This window comes from Pisolithus orientalis, assembly GCF_024613125.1.
Source record: "Pisolithus orientalis strain OTSU chromosome Unknown F5J12scaffold_58, whole genome shotgun sequence".
NCBI classification, from domain to species: Eukaryota; Fungi; Basidiomycota; class Agaricomycetes; order Boletales; family Pisolithaceae; genus Pisolithus; species Pisolithus orientalis.
The window spans coordinates 146,109-163,827 of NW_026260839.1; the positions used below are offsets into that span (position 1 = coordinate 146,109).

Below are 17,719 nucleotides of genomic sequence, written 5' to 3' on the forward strand. Positions count from 1 at the left end.
GTCGCTTCCAGACCCTAATTCGCAGCTTCCTCGCCCTTACCCTTGCATCCCTCCTCATCGGCGGTACATATTACAAAAGGGGGCGAGGGCAGCACCTCCAAGCTCATCACATCCTCGACCGGTACAAATAAAGAGTTCACAATTGCATCTGTATTCCTACCTCTTTTCTTTCCTCGTTCATCGTGACACGATCCGAGGCCAGGTGCATCACCGGCGTTGTGCCTCTTCACCTCGTCGGCCAGGATTCGGAGTAAAATGGATGCGTTAGCCTGTCTGGAAGATAGGGGAGGATTGCCATCGCGGAGGCATGCGATGGACGCAGGAAGAGCGACTTCATGAGCATGAACGATGACAAGGACAAAGGAGGCTGAGGGCGAGGGTACGCCACAAGATGTGATCGTCGCTCATCATGGTGACGAGGAAAATGCGACTTGCACCGATCATGTGCATTGAGAATATGGGTTTAGTGGGGAACGCCGAGGACGAGGGAAGTGGGCAGCGGCAGTGCGTTTCCAACCCCTCTTCGCCAGCAACCGACAACGGTCTCGACCAAATGTTGATCCACGCCCCCTGGAAATGACGGTCGCTCTCGCCTGTACAATTTTCGTCCCTGCCTTACCCGAGTCGACATTAGTTATCAAGCCTTCTGCGTCAGTACTTGAACAGTGCGTTGCTTCTGGGCGCTTCGGCCTTCCATGGGTAATGTTGCTGTACCTTCACCTATTCCCCAGCTACCCCTCCCGCACCCATATCTCGCGGACGCGAACGTCTAAAAAGGCGCTGTTCCTTCTGTACAGCTTTATTGATCCAAAGGCTGATTCAGACGAGCGCATGTCCCCGTAGAAGTGGAGAAGTTTTATCGAGATTGGCATTGCTTGCTTGGCGTGGTATGATCCTGTGCCGCATAGCCCTCCCATTCTCCTATCCTCTTGCGCATAACGGATACACCGATCCGATGCATTTCGTTGCATTGCTCCCGCTAAAGATCTAGCTTTACTTTAAGCTCTAAAAACACATACTAATTCCTTCGATGTCGAACTTTAACACGACCGGTTCTTCCAGTTTGTACAATTCGACCACTGATGTAATAATAGGGTTACTTTCAACACAAAAGCCAGAACGTATACTTTTTGTGCCAGAAGAAAAACTGGTACAATTTGGGAACAGAGTGGCGTAGCGCTGTGCCAGGCCTCAGGCGCCTTCATATCGATCAAAGAGTCCGCAGCTCCACGCCCTTTCCACTCGTCCGCCTCCATCTCATAGCATAGCGTACTGTCTCCTACGACACACCAAGAACCTCGGTCATCCTTGCATCGTTTATGGCTCCTAGGCTTTTCGATACACTGTGGCGTGTACGGCAGCCACTTTCACCAAGCGCCAACGCACTCGTTCCACGAGTTCTTGCTCCCATGGAATCTCCTCAGCCAAGTACGCCCGCATCCAATGCCGATATTCATATTCTCGTACTGAGTGGAGTTGCTGTCTAATTCTCCATTAGGTGATTCCGTTCTTGCGCGCACTGAAGAGTTACCCCCAGGTGAGTGTTTTACTTGTGATAGATGGGACAAGCCTAACGACGTTAACGACCAGTGTCACTGGATCCTGCGACGGCTGACGAGCATGTAGATCGCATCAGTCGTTTTCGTGTTCTTGTCATGGGCAGAGCAAATGCTGGTAAAACGACAATCTTGCAGAGGATTTGTAGTACTACCGATCAGCCAGAAATTTTCAATGGAGAAGGACAGCAGGTATGTATGTTGCATCGGATTTTTTGAGGTTAATGACATGTTGGACTATGTTTAGGTGGATGCTGGTGTAGTGCGGGGTTCAATAGCGGTAGGTTGTCTCACAAATGTTATGCAACATATATGTTCAATGTATCCAGCGTGGCTACCATGACATTGGTATTGAGCTGGTGTTTCCGAGTAACCCACGCTTTGTATTCCACGATTCTTGTGGATTTGAAGCTGGAAGTCCAGAACAATTTGTTCAGATGAAGAATTTTGTGATAGAACGTGCCAAAACAACCAAACTAGACAAGAGAATCCATGCTATCTGGTAAGCATGCTGCAGCTGGCAACCTTGAGTGTACTGACAGTGACACCATTTGGTTGATTATGAAATGAAGGTTTTGCATTCCATTGACTGACAGCCACAGAATGGTTACAGCTGCTGAAAGGAAGTTTTTTGATGAGTGTGATACAGGGCATGGTGTGTACATATCCATATATTTCGTGTTTGTATAATTTTAGTGTCTCCACAGTTCCTGTCATAGTATTGGCAACAAAGGCAGATAGTTTGGAGCTTGAGGCTGCTCAAGAATTTGAGGACCAAGGCTTGCATGTAGAAGATGGAGCAGAGGAAGCAGGACTGGAGGAAAAGATTAAGAATGAACACATGGCAAAGCTCAAGGGTTGGTTGAACAAGACTGAGTTTCCACCTTGTGACTATCTGTCACTCACTGGTAAGTTGCCTACATATTACCTGTAAGATGGCATGGTGGATGAGAAATCACTACAGGAATGGATGAAGAGGGTGCAGATTGTACACCCCTACTGACTTGCACAGCAAATGCATTAGGGGAGGGGGGACTGCAACAACTCCTCATCTCCACACAGCAGACTAACCTGGGGCTGTGTATTGAATTTGCTATAATGAAGTAAGTGATGAAGCTGAAGATCTACAATGTACTGACAGGTGCAAGGACATTGAAGATGTGCATGAATAAGAAGGTTGGGCAAATTGGACACAGAGTCCTCTCCTCTATCCTTTCAAAGTGGTTTCCATATGTAAGGAATGAATGTATTGTATATGTGAGAGGCTGATGGATTAATAGGAAGTAAGTGAAACTCTCAAAGTGACTGCTTAGTGCAGGCTAAATGTAGTGATGGCTATTGTCCTTGGTGTGATAGTATGTAAGTGCATCTATGGCAAGGTAGTGGTGGATGTGTGGTGACCACATTCATTGCAACCCTTTGTGACATGGGTTCATAGCAAGTGAGTGGTGTTATGGTAGGTGTAGGAGGATGGATACTGACCATATTCACTACTGCCCTGTGGATGTGGGTTCACAGTTTGTGGGTGAACTCACTGAAATAGGTGATGAATGGATGCTGACCTTGTTCACTCCCACCTCAATGGACTTGGGCTGAAAGCAAGTGAGTAGGGTTACAGATGATGGAGGATGCATGCTGATTGCATTTACTGCTTCCCTGTGGAACTTGGATGGGCAGTTTGTAGGTGCATTCATATCAGATAGTGGATGATGGATGCTAATCATATTCACTGCTCCTCTGGTGGACTTGTGGTCATAGGGGGTGAGTGGAATCATGGCAGATGGTGGTAGATGCAAGCTTATCATGTCTGCTGCTACCTGGTTGTGTTGGACTGGGGTTCACAGGGAGTGAGTGCAGTGATGGAAAGTGGTGGTGGATGCTTGCTGACAGTGTTTACTACTGTCCTGTGGGATTTGGCTTCAAAGCGAGTGAGTGGAGTCAAGTCAGGTGGATATGGATGTTTGTTGACCACATTTATGTTCATTGCTACCCTGTTGGACTTGGGCTCCTAGGTTGTGAGTGGAGTAATAGCAGGTGGTGGTGGATTGCTGACCATGGTCCCTGCTGCACTGTTGGACTTGGGCTCATAGGGAGTGAGTGAAGTCAGGGAAAGTAGTGGTGGATACTAGCTGATAGTTTTCACTTCTGCCCTCTTGGACTTGGGTTTAAAGCAAGTGGGTGGAGTCATAATAGGTGGTGGATGCTTGCTGACCATGTAAATTGCTACCCTGTTGGGCTTGGGTTCATAGGTTGTGAGTGGAGTAATGGCAGGTTGTGGTGGATTGTTGGATTGCTGACCATGTTCATTGCCACCTGTTGGACTTGGGTTCACAGTTGGTCAGTGGAATTGTGGCAGGTGATAGTGGATGCATGCTGACCCTGTGCATTGCTGGTCTGGTGATTATAGCAAGTAAGTGGAGCCATGGCAGGGGTGGTAGAGCAGGCTGACTACCTTATTGGACTTGGGGTCATAGGGAGTGAGTAGAACCATGGCAGGTGGTGGTAGATGCATGCTGACTATGTTCATTGCCACTCTGTTTGACTTGGGTCCACAGTTAGTGAGTGGAGTCATGGTGGGTGGTGGTGGGTGTATGCTGACTTGTTTGACTTGCACTCACAGTTTGTGAGTGGAGTTGTTGCAGGTGGTGGGGGATGGATGCTTACAGTGTTTACTGCTGCCTTGTTGGATCTGGGCTCATAGCAAGTGAGTGGAGGCATGGCAGGTAATGATGATGATGCATGCTGACTGTGTTCACTAATGCCCTGGTGGATTTGGGGGATCATAGACTGTGAGTGAAGACAGCAGGTGATAATGGATGCATGCTTACCATAGGCACTGCCTATTGGACTTGGGTTCATAGGTTGTGAGCAGAGTCATGGCAAGTGTGGGTAGATGCATGCTGACTATGTTCACTGTTGCTCTGGGGGACTTGGGGGTATAGCAAGTGAGTGAAGTTATGTCAGGTGGTGCACACTGATCATGCTAATGCTACCATGTTGGACTTTGGTTTATAGGAAGTAAGTAGAGTCATGGCAGGTGGTGAAGGATCATGTTGATGGTGTTCACTGCTGCTCTTCTGGATTTGGGTTCATAGCAAGTGAGTAGAGTCATGGCATGTGGTGGTGGTTGCATGCTGACCATGTGAACTAGCAAGTAAGCAGAGTCATGCCAGGTGGAGGAGGGTTGCTGACCATGTTCAATCCTGCCCTGTTGGGCTTTGGTTCACAGTTGGTTAGTGGAGTGACAGGCAGTGGTTGATGGATGCTGATCACGTGCACTGCCACCCTGATGGACTTGGATTCATAGCAAGTGAGTAGGCTCATGGCAGGTGATGGTTGAAGCAAGCTGACCATAGCCATTACTGCCCATTGTGACTTGGGTCCACAGTGGGTGAGTGGAGTGATGGTAGTGATGGCCATTGCTGACCATGGTCACTGCTGCCCCATTGGATTTGGGTTCACAGTTGGTCAGTGAAGTCATGGCAGGTGGTGGTAGATGCAAGCTGACCTGTTGCACTTGGGGTCATAGGGAGTGAGTGGAGTCATGGCAGGTCATGGTGAATGCTTGCTGACCTGTTGGTCTTGGGTTCATAGGGTGTGAGTGGAGTCATAGTCACTGGTAGTGGGTCTATGTTGACCTTATGCTTTGCTGCCCTGTTGCACTTGGGTTCATAGGAAGTAAGTGGAGTCATGGCAGGTGGTGGTGAATGTTGTTGACCATGTTCACTGTTGCCCTACTGGTCTTGGGTTCATAGATTGTGAGTGGAGACATAGCAGGTGATGGGTGCATACTGATTACTGTCCTGTTGCACTTGATTACACAGTTGGTAAGTGGATTTATGGCAGCTGGTGGTGGATATTAATTTTCATTGCCATTCTATTGTACTGGGTTTCATAGCAAGTGAGTGCAGTTATGGCTGGTAGTGGCAGATGGATGTCAGCCATGCTGATTGCTACCTTGTGGGACTTGGGTTTATAGGGAGTGAGTGGTGTCATAGCAAGTGGAGGATGCATGTTGATCATGTTCTCTAATGCCCTGTTGGATTTGTGTCAATAGCGAGTGAGCAGAGTCATGTCCTACTCATGGCTGGTGGTAGATGCATGCTCACCATGACAACTCCCAACCTGTTGGACTTGGGTTTATAGGGAGTAAGTGAAGTCATGGAAAGAGGTGCTGGATGTATGCCTAACATATTCACTGTTGCCCTGTTACCCTTTTATTCATAGTTGGTGAGTGGCATCATGGTAGGTGGAGGAGGACACATGGTGACCATGTTCACTATCACACTGTTGCCCTTTGGTTCATAGCTTGTGAGTGGAGTCATGGCATGTAATGATGGATGATACCTGACTTTGTTTGTTGCCTTCCTTTTGCACCTGGGTTCATAGTTTGTGAGTAGAGTTATGACAACTGGCAATGGATGGATACTGAGCAATTGACCATTGCCACTATCAACCTGTTGTGCATACCTTGGGACATAGTTTGTGAGTGGAGTCATGGGAGGTGGTGGTGGATGCATGTTCACCATGTTCATTGTGGTCCTGTTGCATGTGGGTTGATAGGGAGTGAGTGGACTTGTGGTTATTAGTGGTGGATGTTTGCTTATTATGTCTCATACAAAAACTTGTGGACCTGGCTTCCCAGCAAGTGTGTGGAGTCATTGCATGTGGTGGTGAATCCATTCTGACCATGTGCACTGCTGCCCATTGTTCTTGGGTCCCCAGCAAGTGAGTGGGGTCATCACATGTGGCAGATGACTACTAACCATGTTTACTGCTACCCTATTGCACTTGGGTTGACAGGAAGTGGGTCCAGTCATGGCTGGTGGTGGAGCATGTTTGCTAACCATGTTCAACACCCTGTTGTTGGACTTTGGCTCATAGTTTGTGAGTGGAATCATGGCAGATGGTGGAGGATGCATTCTAACCATGCTTATTTCCATCTTGTTGGACTTGGGTTGATAGCAAGTGAGTGGAATGCAAGTGGTAGTGGATGGATGTTGAGCATGTTCCCTGCTGCCCTGTTGGCCTTGGATTGTAGCAAGTGTGTGTGGTCATGCCAGCAGGTGGTGGTGCATGCATGCTGACCATGTTTACTCCCTCCCTGTTGGATCTGTGTTGATAGCAAGTGAGTGGAATAATGGCACACAGTGGTGGAGGATGCATGCTGACTATGTTCACTGCTGTCCTGCTGGCATTGGTTTCATAGCAAGTGAGGGGCATCATTGCTAGCAGTTGTGGACCCATGCTAACCATGCTCACCACTATTTTTGAACTTTGCTTTATAGCTTGTGAGGGCAGTCATTGCAGGTGGTGATGGGTGGATACTAACCATATTTCTGGTGATCCTGTTGAACTTCTGTTTACAGTTTGTGAGTAGGATGATCATCCATGGAGGGTTTGCATGTTTGCTAACCATGTGTACCACACCCTGTTGCACTGATAGCAAGTGAGTGGAGTCATTGCAGGTTGGGGTGGTTTGAAATTGACTATATTTGCTGTTATGTTGTTGGACTTTGGTTTATAGCAAGTGAGTGGAGCCATGACTTGTGGTAGTTATCTGTGGATATATGCTAATCATGTTCCTGTTGCCCTGTTGGATGTGGTTCATAGTTTGTGAGTGGGATGATGCCAGGGGGTGATGGATCCATGCTGACCATGTTCAATGTCACCCTGTTGGTGTTGGGTTCATAGTTTGTGGGTGGAGCCATAGTGAGTGGTGGAGGATGTATGCTGACCATGTTTATTGCCACCCTGCTGCACTTGGGTTAATAGCAAGTGAGCAAAATTCATTGTAGGTGGCAGTAGATACATTCTGACTGCTGCCATTCTGGACTTGGGCTCATAGATTGTGAGTGGATTTGGAGTCATGGCAAGTGGTGGTTGATGATTGCTGACTCTGTGCAATGCCATCTTGCTGACCTTGGGCTCATAGTTTGTGAGTGGAATCATGGCCAATGATGGTGGATGCATGCTGACCATGTTTACTGCCATCTTGTTGCACTTGGGTTGATAGCAAGTAAGTGGAGTTCAACAGGTGGTGGTTGACCATGTTCATTGTCAAACTTGGATTCATAGCAAGTATGTGCAGTCATGGAAGGTGGTGGTGTATGTTTGCTGATCACATCCATTGCCTACTTGCTGCACTTTGGTTCACAGGCAGTGAGTAGGATTGTGGCATGTAGTGATGTATGCATGCTGATTATGTTCACCATGACCTTGTTGGACTTGGGTTTGTAGCAAGTGAGTGGTGTCAAACAGCAGTGGTAGTTGCACCCTGACCATTTCTACTACAAATTTGTTGGTGACATAGGTGGTGAGATTTGTGTAATGTCCATATTTCACAGTTTGTAACATGATACAGATGGTAAGCATTGTTAATTGATGTATTGAGCTTTCATTTAACAATACCATCAGGATGTAGGTGCATGCTTTCATGGAATATCACTTTGATCCTCAGATCTCCATGTTCATCTGTCAGAATGTTAGTAGTCATCAGTCCTCATGGTCTTCCAAACTGCTGAAGGATTTTGTGTAGAATGTATGAGTCTACTTGAATTGAGCATGCAATAGTTGCCAATATATTTACAGTTGGTCTGTGGTCTTGTTTTCTTATTTACATTGGGTTTTACAGTTCCCATGGTGCAATCTTCAGATTGTAAGTTTTATCTGTTTCTTACATTTTCTAGCACTGACTGACTTTTCCATTTAAAATGTTAGCCTGCTATTTACCATGACCAGTCCCTCAAAATGCCCAAATTGTCCCCCTTAATGCAATCTTCTATGAAGTTCATTGCACAACATGGCATTGGTAAATAATACCTTCTGATGATTTAGTTGACATAATTTATGATTGTAGGTGCCATACTTGTGTTTGAGTATTTGTACTTCTTGTTGCAAGGCAAAGGAAGAAAGGGTGATTTGCAGGAGAACCTGACTTTGGCTGTCAAACACTACCAAACTTCAGGTATCCATGCTAATGTTAATAGGCTTATTGACAAAGCCTTTCAGGAGCATGGTGAAAATGTAGAGGTTTTATGCTCCATCTTTTTGGATATTGCAAAGAAGAATCAGATTTGTAAGACATTATTTGCTCCACACATTTGAAAATTTAACCTTATATGTCACCCAGCAAAAATATTAAGTAGCAAAGGATAGCTCCTAAGTTTGCTGAAGTGGTTCAGTGAGACTGCTGTATTTCCTATCAATGTAGCATTTGAAGAACAGATACAGATCCATGTACTTTTGAAAATCTTCACAGTTGAAAAGAACCTTGCAGAACTTTGAGCTGGCTCTCTATGCATTCAGAATTACTTGGTGCACAACAAGATGCAATGCCAGTTGACATTGTATTGCAAGGTGTATGTCTCCAGCAATTCTATATTGTTTCTGCACCTATGCTATCCCATGCTTCCTTTCTTGAAGGTAGGCCAAGATGAGGGACCTAGGAAGGAGACTCAGGCTTCAGTCAGAAGGAGTCTAATATTCACAGCTAACCTAGGAAGGACACTATAGTAGTCAGTAAGGTAGCTATTAATTAATAAAGAAGAACAGTTACCTCAGGCTTCAGTCAGAAGAAGTCTGAGGTACACCTGAAGGAAAAACAAACATCCTAAGTGCGAAGATTTATTATGTAAGCTTGTACAATGTAAGCAAAAGTCAGGTAAAGGTGACAACACTTCAACACACCCCCTTGGTGTAACAAGGCTTAGAAAGTAATACCCATACCAGAAGAGAAATGCTCATGCTTCTCACATGACAGCCCCTTGGTGAGGACATCAGCCACCTGCTCATTTGTAGACACATACTGGACTGCCAAGTCTCCACTCTCCACCTTCTCACAAATAAAATGATGATGAATTGATGTATGCATGGTGTGATCATGAAACATGGCATTAGCAGTTAGCACTATCACAGATTGATTGTTGACTAGAAGGGGGGTTGGTTGTGTGATCTCAACTGCATCTAGTTCATGGAGTAAGGTGCAAACCCAAAGGAGTTCCTTTCCAGCTGCTGAAACAGCCATGTACTTGGCTTCTGTGCTTGACAGAGCTACAGGGATCTGTTTCTTCAAAAACCAGCTTGCAGCTCCACCAGACAGGGTAAAGATGTAGTCTGAGGCTGAGCATTGGTCATTAACACCTGCAGCCCAGTCTGCATCAGCATAACCTATGAGGGAGCCACTAGGGTCCCTTGTGTACTGTAGACATGCACTCAAAGTTTTGCATAGGTACCAGTAGACTTGCTTCAATGCAGACCAATGTCAGTCTCCAGGGGTAGCAGCATGCCTGCTGAGTACACCTACAACAAAAGCAAAGTCAGGTTGCATTGCCAACATGGCATACATCAGCATGCTGAGTGCTGATTGATATGACTGAAGGTCACATGCAGGGACATCAAGTTTTTCGAGTTTTAGGTTTTGCTCAATGGGTGTGGACACTGTCCAGCCATCCTGCATGCCTATGTGCTCGAGAATCAACTCTATATAGTGATGTTGGGAGAGTTCTATTGTTCCCTTGTTGCAATCTTGTATAATTTCCATCCTGAGTATCCAACAAGCTTCCCCCAAGTCCAAGAAGTCATACTTGGCTGATAGTTGGGTTTTTAAGCATTCAATGGCTTCATGGCTCTTCGACAGGATTAGTTTATCATTGACATACACAGCTATGATGATTAAGACACCATCTTTGACCTTGAAAAATAGACTATGGTCTGCATTGCTGCATGTGAATCCAAGTGACTCAAAGACTTCTTGAAGTCTCATATACCAGGATTTTGGAGCTTGTTTGAGTCCATAGAGTGCATGATAAAGACACCAGATGACATCACTAGAGTCTTGAAAACATGGAGGGGGATGAAGATAAATTTCTTCCTCAAGTTTGCCATTCAAAAAGGCAGATTTCACATCCATCTGACAAACCTTGAGGTTGTACTTAGCAGCAAGAGCAGGTAGAATCCTAATCATAGAGAACTTGGCTATGGGCACAAACATCTCTGTGTAGTCAATGCCATGCACCTGTGTGAACCCTTTTGTGACAAGTTGCACCTTGTATTTATCAATTTCACCTGTCAGTCCTCATTTTATTTTGTAGACCCATTTTGAGTCAATGATCTTTTGATCAGGTGGCCAAGGAACCTCCTTGTATAATCCTATATTTTTACACATCGTAAGTTCATTGGCCATGGCTGCATACCAGTGATCAGTGTCAGGATGACACATTGCCTCTGCAAAGGTTGCTGGTTTGTGATCACATGATGTGTTTGCTTGGTAAGCATTGTGGTGTTGCTGTTCACCATGAGGCCTATCACTGCCTTCACTCACCATTTCCATGCTCTCTGGCACTCTCTCACCACTCTCACCACCTTTTTCCCTTCCCACAGCATCCCCTGCCACAGGTAGTGTCCATCATTCATAGGTGTTGACAAAATATCATTGATCATCATCTTTTACAGGCATTTTTCAAATTCTAGATGATCTTCTGACACCTGGAGGTGGGATTGGGACTGGATATGGTCCTGGAGGCATGTGTGATGACCCAGGGCATTGACAAGGCATAGGCATTGCCTGGCACCTTCATTCCAAGGTGTGTTTGTTGTCATCATTCCCATGGTTCAACCCACTAACACCTTTTTCACTCTGGACTTGTATTCCGGGCTCAGGTGTCAAAACAGCCTGATCATTTGCAATTGCTTCATCACCATTAGTAGCTGTAGTGTCATCTATGTCCCCCCAGTCATGTACTAGGTTATTTCCTCCTTCTGAGGCCACATCTGAGCTGTCAGAGCTGCTGCTGTCCTCTGTAGGTGGGTACTTGTGCCCTCAAGCATTCTGATCACTGATAGTGGGTGCTACAGGCTTCATTTCCTTGACAACAATGTCAATCTGGACTTGGGACTTGTCTGTCCCATCTCCCTTATCAAAAATGACATCACACATCTCCATGATCTGACCCAAAGTCTTCTGTACACAGGTGTATGCCTTCTTGTTCTCTGAGTAGCCTAGGAACTGACATTCAAGGGACTTAACTCCCAGCTTTTGCTGCTTTTCCTCAGGTATGTGGGTACAGTGAGGGACAAAAGTGTTGCAATGTTTGTGAGGTGTGACTTGCTGCTGATGTAGTTTGGGCTATTCTGCACAGATAATCATGATACCTATACAATTGGAAAGGGGTGACTATAAGCTTTCTAGAGCACTAAGGTTCAGTCTAAACAAAGCAATACATGCTGAGATACACCCTATTCTTTCTAAAAAGTGCATTGCAACACTTTTGTCCCTGACTGGTGAAATAGTGAAAAGTGACCTTTTGATGGGATTGAGGGCATGAAGGATGGGAAAATATGATTACATAATAAACCACATGATCTTCCAGATGATTTGTCAGCATGTAAACAATAACAAACATTGGACTTGTACCATTAACTCTCCCTCTTTTACCACAACTCATGAAATCATCTCTCTAGCTCACATGGTCATTTTCTTCAAGGAATTCTTATCAAATACTGGTGGCCACCACAGTGCCATCAGTATAACATGCTCTCAGAACCATCAGTCCCTTAAAAAACCTGCTGTCAGTCATTCCCTGGACTGTTTCCCCCCCCATGCCTGATGTGTTCTGGGACTAATCAGTACTTGGAAGGCTGAGAATTTTTTGGAGGTCAATCTGGCACTTCAGAACATGATGGTCAAACCATCCCCCTCTCAACTGATGCATTTCTGGCACAGGAACACTGGTATGGAAGTTAGGGTAAGACAAAATCCTCTTTACCCCTGGGTGTCATCAGAAGGATATGCTACTGAACTGCTGTGGAGCAGAATCTTGTGCTTCCATCTGGCCTTGAATATTGCCTTTGGTCACATATGACCAAATAATCCTTCCCCAGTCATCTACAGTTCAGATCAGAGCAAGATCTAGTGAACCCTCTTTATGGTGCTCAGAGCACAAGGTGGTTTTGTCTCACCCCAACTTCCATACCAGTGTTCCTGTGCCAGAAATGCATCAGTTGAGAGGGGGATGGTTTGACCATCATGTTCTGAAGTGCCAGATTGACCTCCAAAAAATTCTCAGCCTTCCAAGTACTGATTAGTCCCAGAACACATCAGGCATGGGGGGGAAACAGTCCAGGGAATGACTGACAGCAGGTTTTTTAAGGGACTGATGGTTCTGAGAGCATTGTTGGGTAGGCCATCATTGCTTAGCATAGCATGCATGGATTCTACAATGGTGTGGTTCATGCACTCTGCCACTCTGTTTTCCTGTGGTGTATGTGTATTTGTCTTCTCATGGTGTATCTCTTTGGACTTCAGGTAGGCTTCAAATTCCTTTGAGCCATATTCACCACCACCATCACTCCAAAGATAGTTTGGCTGACAACCTGTCTCTGCTTCTGCTCTCTTGAAGTACTGCTTCATGAGTGCAAAGATTTCATCCTTTGATTTAGCCAATTTTACCACTAGATGATGTGAATGGCCATCAATGAAGGTCACAAAGTACTTGTGGCCTGTCCATTGGAGTAGGGGGGCCAGGGGGACAGGAGATGAGGACACAGCCATGTCAGCTTAGTCAGGTGGAGGCAAATGTGGACATGAACATAACATTAGACTGGGGGATACAATGACAATGACAGACAGACAGACAGTACAATACAGAATGAGAGACTGCTGCTCCATCTTGGTGATGAGCATGTGATCTGACCCAAGTGAACCATTAAACAGACATCACAACACCACACTGCAACACTGAACAGACACTGCACTGAACTGTCACTAACCAAACACAAGGCAACTGCATGGCCAACATGTGGAGGAGGATATAAAACAGAACAAGCTGAGTAGAAAATCCCCAAACTAACCACCATACCACTACCAAACTGCCTAACAGGAACCAACCATGCAACGCTCTGGGCCATTTCATGACTGGGCATACACCCAACAGCTCACCATCATGGGCACCACTTGGAACATTGCACAACAGTGACTATTTGTTCCCATCAGAATCACATATGCCAGAGAATGTGCCATTGCCCCTATGGGATTACCTGTCCATAGATGACACACTGGACACTGGAACAGACAATGAGTATATTAGTAGATATGACTCATGAGTAGCATTCCCAATGCTAGCACTACAGACCCCACCAGCCTCATTTGCAGAACCCCAATACACCAGAGAACAAACACATTTGGCCCCAGTAGCAGCACCCCCATACTCACTCCCAGACCCAGAGCAGCCAGCACCACAGAATACCATACTCCCAGCTGTACCCCCACCCTCACCACATCCTGCAGTGCACCCAGCACCCCCACCCACAACAGCCCCAGCCCCAGCACAATGACCAAGAAGAATGGCAGAAGCAGTCCCTCTCTTCTATGGAGATTGGGCAGAGACAGAAAATGCCAGCAACTTCATCAAAGTGTTCAATTGCAGTATGCTGTTCCTAAACCCACTCTCCACCAATACACAGAAGATCCAAGTGCTGGAAAACTACCTAGGAATGGGGTTGCCAGCAGAACACTGGTATGATGACCTCACAGCAACCCAACAAGCCAGCTGGGACAACATAGTCAAAGCATTCAATGACAGGTGGCCCATGACAAAGAGTGCAACCATGACATCAGAAGAATACCAGACTGAACTACCCAATCACAAAATGGCAGAGGAAGATGTAGGAGCAATCAAAACAGTAAGACATCAGAAGGTGTGGGCACATGTAAAGTGGGCAGAAGAAGCAATGGAGCTTGTAAGACTAGCAAAAATCGAGAGTGGACCTACACTAATATGGCAAGTCAAGAAACAGCTCCCCAAGGTGGTCAAGAAACTACTAGACAAAGAATACATGACATGAAGGACCTGAGCACATCAAAACTGAAGCAGGAGTGCGAAGAAATAGAAGAGAGGAAGAGGAAAGAGGAGGAATGGGACTCAAGACTAATGCAGAAACTGGAGGCAACCAAAAGGACAACAATGGCAGACATCACAGTGCAACTCCAGCAACTCACAATTGGGCAAGTAGCAGTATCCTGTACCAGCCCCCAAGCCTCACCATTGATGGCACATCCAAACACACAATTCACACTCCAACAGACACTGAGATGCAATACACCATACAACCTGCCCACTGAGGAAGTGAAGGAGATCATGTGGAAAGGGTTAGAGCAAGTTCCACACCACCCCAATGATGAGGAAGGACAGAGGAAGTGCACAGAACAGCTCACAGCATGGATCATGAAACATGGAGACTCAGCATGGGTCACTGAATACACACTGTACCCTCTCAAACCCAGAACAGCAATGGTATGCTCAGGAGAATGCTTCAGATGTGGAATGCACAGGCACAGAAGCAGGGATTGCCCACCCACTGAAGGCAATAGTGGTGCTCAAGGTGGCACTGGAAGCACTCTGGAATTGTTCTGGAATGGCATCTGCAACTGGCATTGGCCTTGTGGAGTTTGAAAAGTTATGTCTCCTCTATGACCATGCATTTGGTGCTCTGCTCACCTGCAAGCAATCTCAGGTCAGCCCATGGCATCTTCAAGTGAACAAGCCCATTGTGGAGGATCCAACAGACCCACCAGGAATTCAGGCTCTGGTCATGGATCAAGTGGTAGATCTACTCATGGTGGAACCAAGGGCAAGAACCTGGCTTCATCCAGCTGGTGGGCTGTCACCACTACTGGTGACACATCTATTACAGAAGGTCTTCAGCTGAAGAACATCAACTGGGATGTTCCTTGTACTGATATACTCGTCAACTGGTTGCTCACCCATCCCACAAACTGGAGAATCCTTTTTAGTGATAAGATCACAACTGTCTCACCACCTTCACCTGATGAGGGGCCAGTGGGCCATAACAAGAAAGAAGTTCAAGCAATTATCACTGAAGTCATATTCAAGAATGATCCCTACTACAAGGACATGTACATGGCAGGTGCTGCTAAGTTCCAGGTTAGCATAGGCAACCACATCACTACATCAGTCTCCTCTTCATATTTTATCTGTGATTTTTTAATGATCATTTAGGCTGAAGGGATTGTATTGCAAGTGCCATGCATGCTTTAAACAATCAGGGGAAGGCATTATGCCTGGTCATGCAAGCTACACAAATCTCCATTGTAAGTTATCAATCAATCTAGTGGGATTACAGTTGCTGATGTGTATGATTACAGAAGCTGTTCTCAACACTTTACCCTGGTATGACGATCTGCATTCCATCTGGCAGGGAAACCCCTCCTTTGATTCTGACCTGATTAATTCTGAGCCAGACAAAAATCATGCTGAAGATTTTTTAGCCATTGTCCAAAATAAATCATCTGGTATGCAGAAGACTTCAGACTTGGGAGTGGGGTCACCTGCCACTCTGGTGGATGAAGGTACCCCTTCAAATACTGGGACCAAGGAAATGTGTGGCAATTGAGATCTGGAGGATGGTGAAGTCAACGAGAGGATGTCTCATGTTGGTGATCTAGTATGAATGAGGGGGATGAATATGCCAATAGTATCTTTGATCTGGAAGGCACAGACCCTGGCTTTGGAGATGGAGAGGATGTTAACATGGACTTGGTGTCAGTTCATGGTGATCAGGTGCATTTCTATTGGGACATCACTAATGGATCATTGTTAATGAATCAGCAGTCATATCCTCAGCCATTGACTCCTGAAGTGCAGTCTCAATTTTCCCTCCCTCACAAGTCTTGCACACCTTTCTTAGATAATCACTCTGCATTCCACAAATTGCCATACCTTTGTCCCCCCACTTCCACCAGAAGTGTCATTTCCTCTGCATCATCATCATCTAGCTCTTCCCACAAGGGGAAGGCTGTCATGAGGACCCCATGGTCCTCATCATCCAAGACAACATCAACAGAGGCAAGTTCTCTCCCAGTCACTCACAACAAGTCTCAACTTCAAAGCCAGGTCATTGACTTGAGTCAAGAGGCTGAGTCGATACTAGCATCCTTGTCTTCTGGTAAGACTGCATGGTACCTGGCAAAAATGCAGTATATGCTGAAGGATCAGGAGCTCGAGTTGAGGAAGGAGCAGCTCAGGATGCAGTGGAAAGATGTGGAGGATAAGCATCAAAGGGAGCAGGAGCTCTGGAAGCTTGATATCGAGCTGAAGAATGCTGAAGAAAACACCTTCATGAGGGAGGCCAAAACCCTTTGACTCAAGATTCAACTCACAGAGCTCATGAAGAGTGGCAGCAGCTCTGGCTCAATGTCTTCCAACCCCACTGCTTAGGCCAGCCACCCTTCACGATCATGTCCATTTCTTTTTTTAATCCATTGTCACATCTCAGCTCAGCCCATCATCTTCTCTGTTGTACTTGTGTCTCAGTCCCAGTGCATCACACGATCATTAAGTACATGCTCGCCCCATACTGTATTACTTCTCCATCTCCCCTGTACTCACCCCAACACTGTATCAAGATGCAATGTAGGGTACATTTCATTTGCAGAATGCATGTGGTATCATAAGTGACTTCTCCAAGGTCAGTCATAAAGTGCCTTGATCCTGTGAAGACCCTTTACACACCCTTGTCATCAATGGGTGGGACTTAGCTGATTCCTACAGCATCACTAGCTATGCTCCTTCAACTTTATATGGCGACTGTTTTGGTCCATTTATACTAGGTATGTTCATGCCCCAGATATTGGAACAGCTCATCTAACAGCCTCATTCGAAATCGCTGACCTGGTGTTCCCACAGCCTCTCCTACCATGACCATGTCACCGTCCTGTTGGCCCAACCCCTCCTCCATTTCCCACTGACTCAAGGGCTCAATGATGCCAACCATCTCCTCCTCAAAATGGATCACCATGTTATGCAAGATGATGCAATACATTACCCAGTAAACTGTGACCTTAACATCCCTCTCATTCCAGATTTTCAAGTGCAGCTCGTGGAGACTCTGAAATCAACCCTTCAAGGCAGCAAATGCATGCTTGACATGGATGCAGACCTTTCAATGCAATTAGCATGCATACCAGTATGAGGTAAATATCACCTTAGAAAGATATTTGTTATATAAATTCTGATCGTGAGATAGCTGCCCACCCTTGGGTTTTTTAGAAGGAACAGTACACCATTCCTCTGTGGGATATGTGCTATCTGCCCAGGTCCAGTGATCTTCAGGGATAAGGTCTCCTGGTCATGATGCAATGTGAG

At 45.9% G+C, this 17,719-nt stretch overlaps 2 protein-coding genes across 2 annotated transcripts; both read left to right on the plus strand.

Annotated features, from left to right (window-relative positions):
* The first annotated feature begins 1,174 nt into the window (after positions 1-1,174).
* On the plus strand, positions 1,175-5,606 carry F5J12DRAFT_862918 (uncharacterized protein). Its single transcript, XM_051746945.1, has 13 exons — positions 1,175-1,428; positions 1,499-1,537; positions 1,591-1,748; positions 1,886-2,058; positions 2,129-2,211; positions 2,264-2,464; positions 2,521-2,659; positions 2,705-2,789; positions 3,075-3,099; positions 3,968-4,033; positions 5,086-5,314; positions 5,381-5,457; positions 5,536-5,606. The coding sequence occupies exons 1-11, from the start codon at positions 1,320-1,322 to the stop codon at positions 5,115-5,117; spliced, it is 1,110 nt and encodes a 369-aa protein (XP_051595270.1). The 5' UTR covers positions 1,175-1,319; the 3' UTR covers positions 5,118-5,314; positions 5,381-5,457; positions 5,536-5,606.
* A 2,216-nt stretch (positions 5,607-7,822) lies between these two features.
* Positions 7,823-8,791, plus strand: F5J12DRAFT_475985 (uncharacterized protein). Its single transcript, XM_051739610.1, has 7 exons — positions 7,823-7,923; positions 7,974-8,040; positions 8,148-8,214; positions 8,277-8,367; positions 8,416-8,523; positions 8,560-8,634; positions 8,689-8,791. Exons 2-7 carry the CDS (start codon positions 7,985-7,987, stop codon positions 8,712-8,714), a joined length of 423 nt encoding a protein of 140 aa, XP_051595271.1. The 5' UTR covers positions 7,823-7,923; positions 7,974-7,984; the 3' UTR covers positions 8,715-8,791.
* Positions 8,792-17,719: the final 8,928 nt, after the last annotated feature.

Bases quoted from the DNA above. Each gene is read 5' to 3' on its own strand.
- F5J12DRAFT_862918 (XM_051746945.1), top strand. From the start codon at position 1,320: ATGGCTCCTAGGCTTTTCGATACACTGTGGCGTGTACGGCAGCCACTT. The intron at 1,749-1,885 runs GTATGTATGTTG...CAATGTATCCAG, and splicing joins TCAATGGAGAAGGACAGCAG to CGTGGCTACCATGACATTGG. The intron at 2,059-2,128 runs GTAAGCATGCTG...TATGAAATGAAG, and splicing joins AAGAGAATCCATGCTATCTG to GTTTTGCATTCCATTGACTG.
- F5J12DRAFT_475985 (XM_051739610.1), top strand. From the start codon at position 7,985: ATGCTTTCATGGAATATCACTTTGATCCTCAGATCTCCATGTTCATCT. The intron at 8,041-8,147 runs GTTAGTAGTCAT...ATATATTTACAG, and splicing joins CCATGTTCATCTGTCAGAAT to TTGGTCTGTGGTCTTGTTTT. The intron at 8,368-8,415 runs GTAAATAATACC...TTATGATTGTAG, and splicing joins CATTGCACAACATGGCATTG to GTGCCATACTTGTGTTTGAG.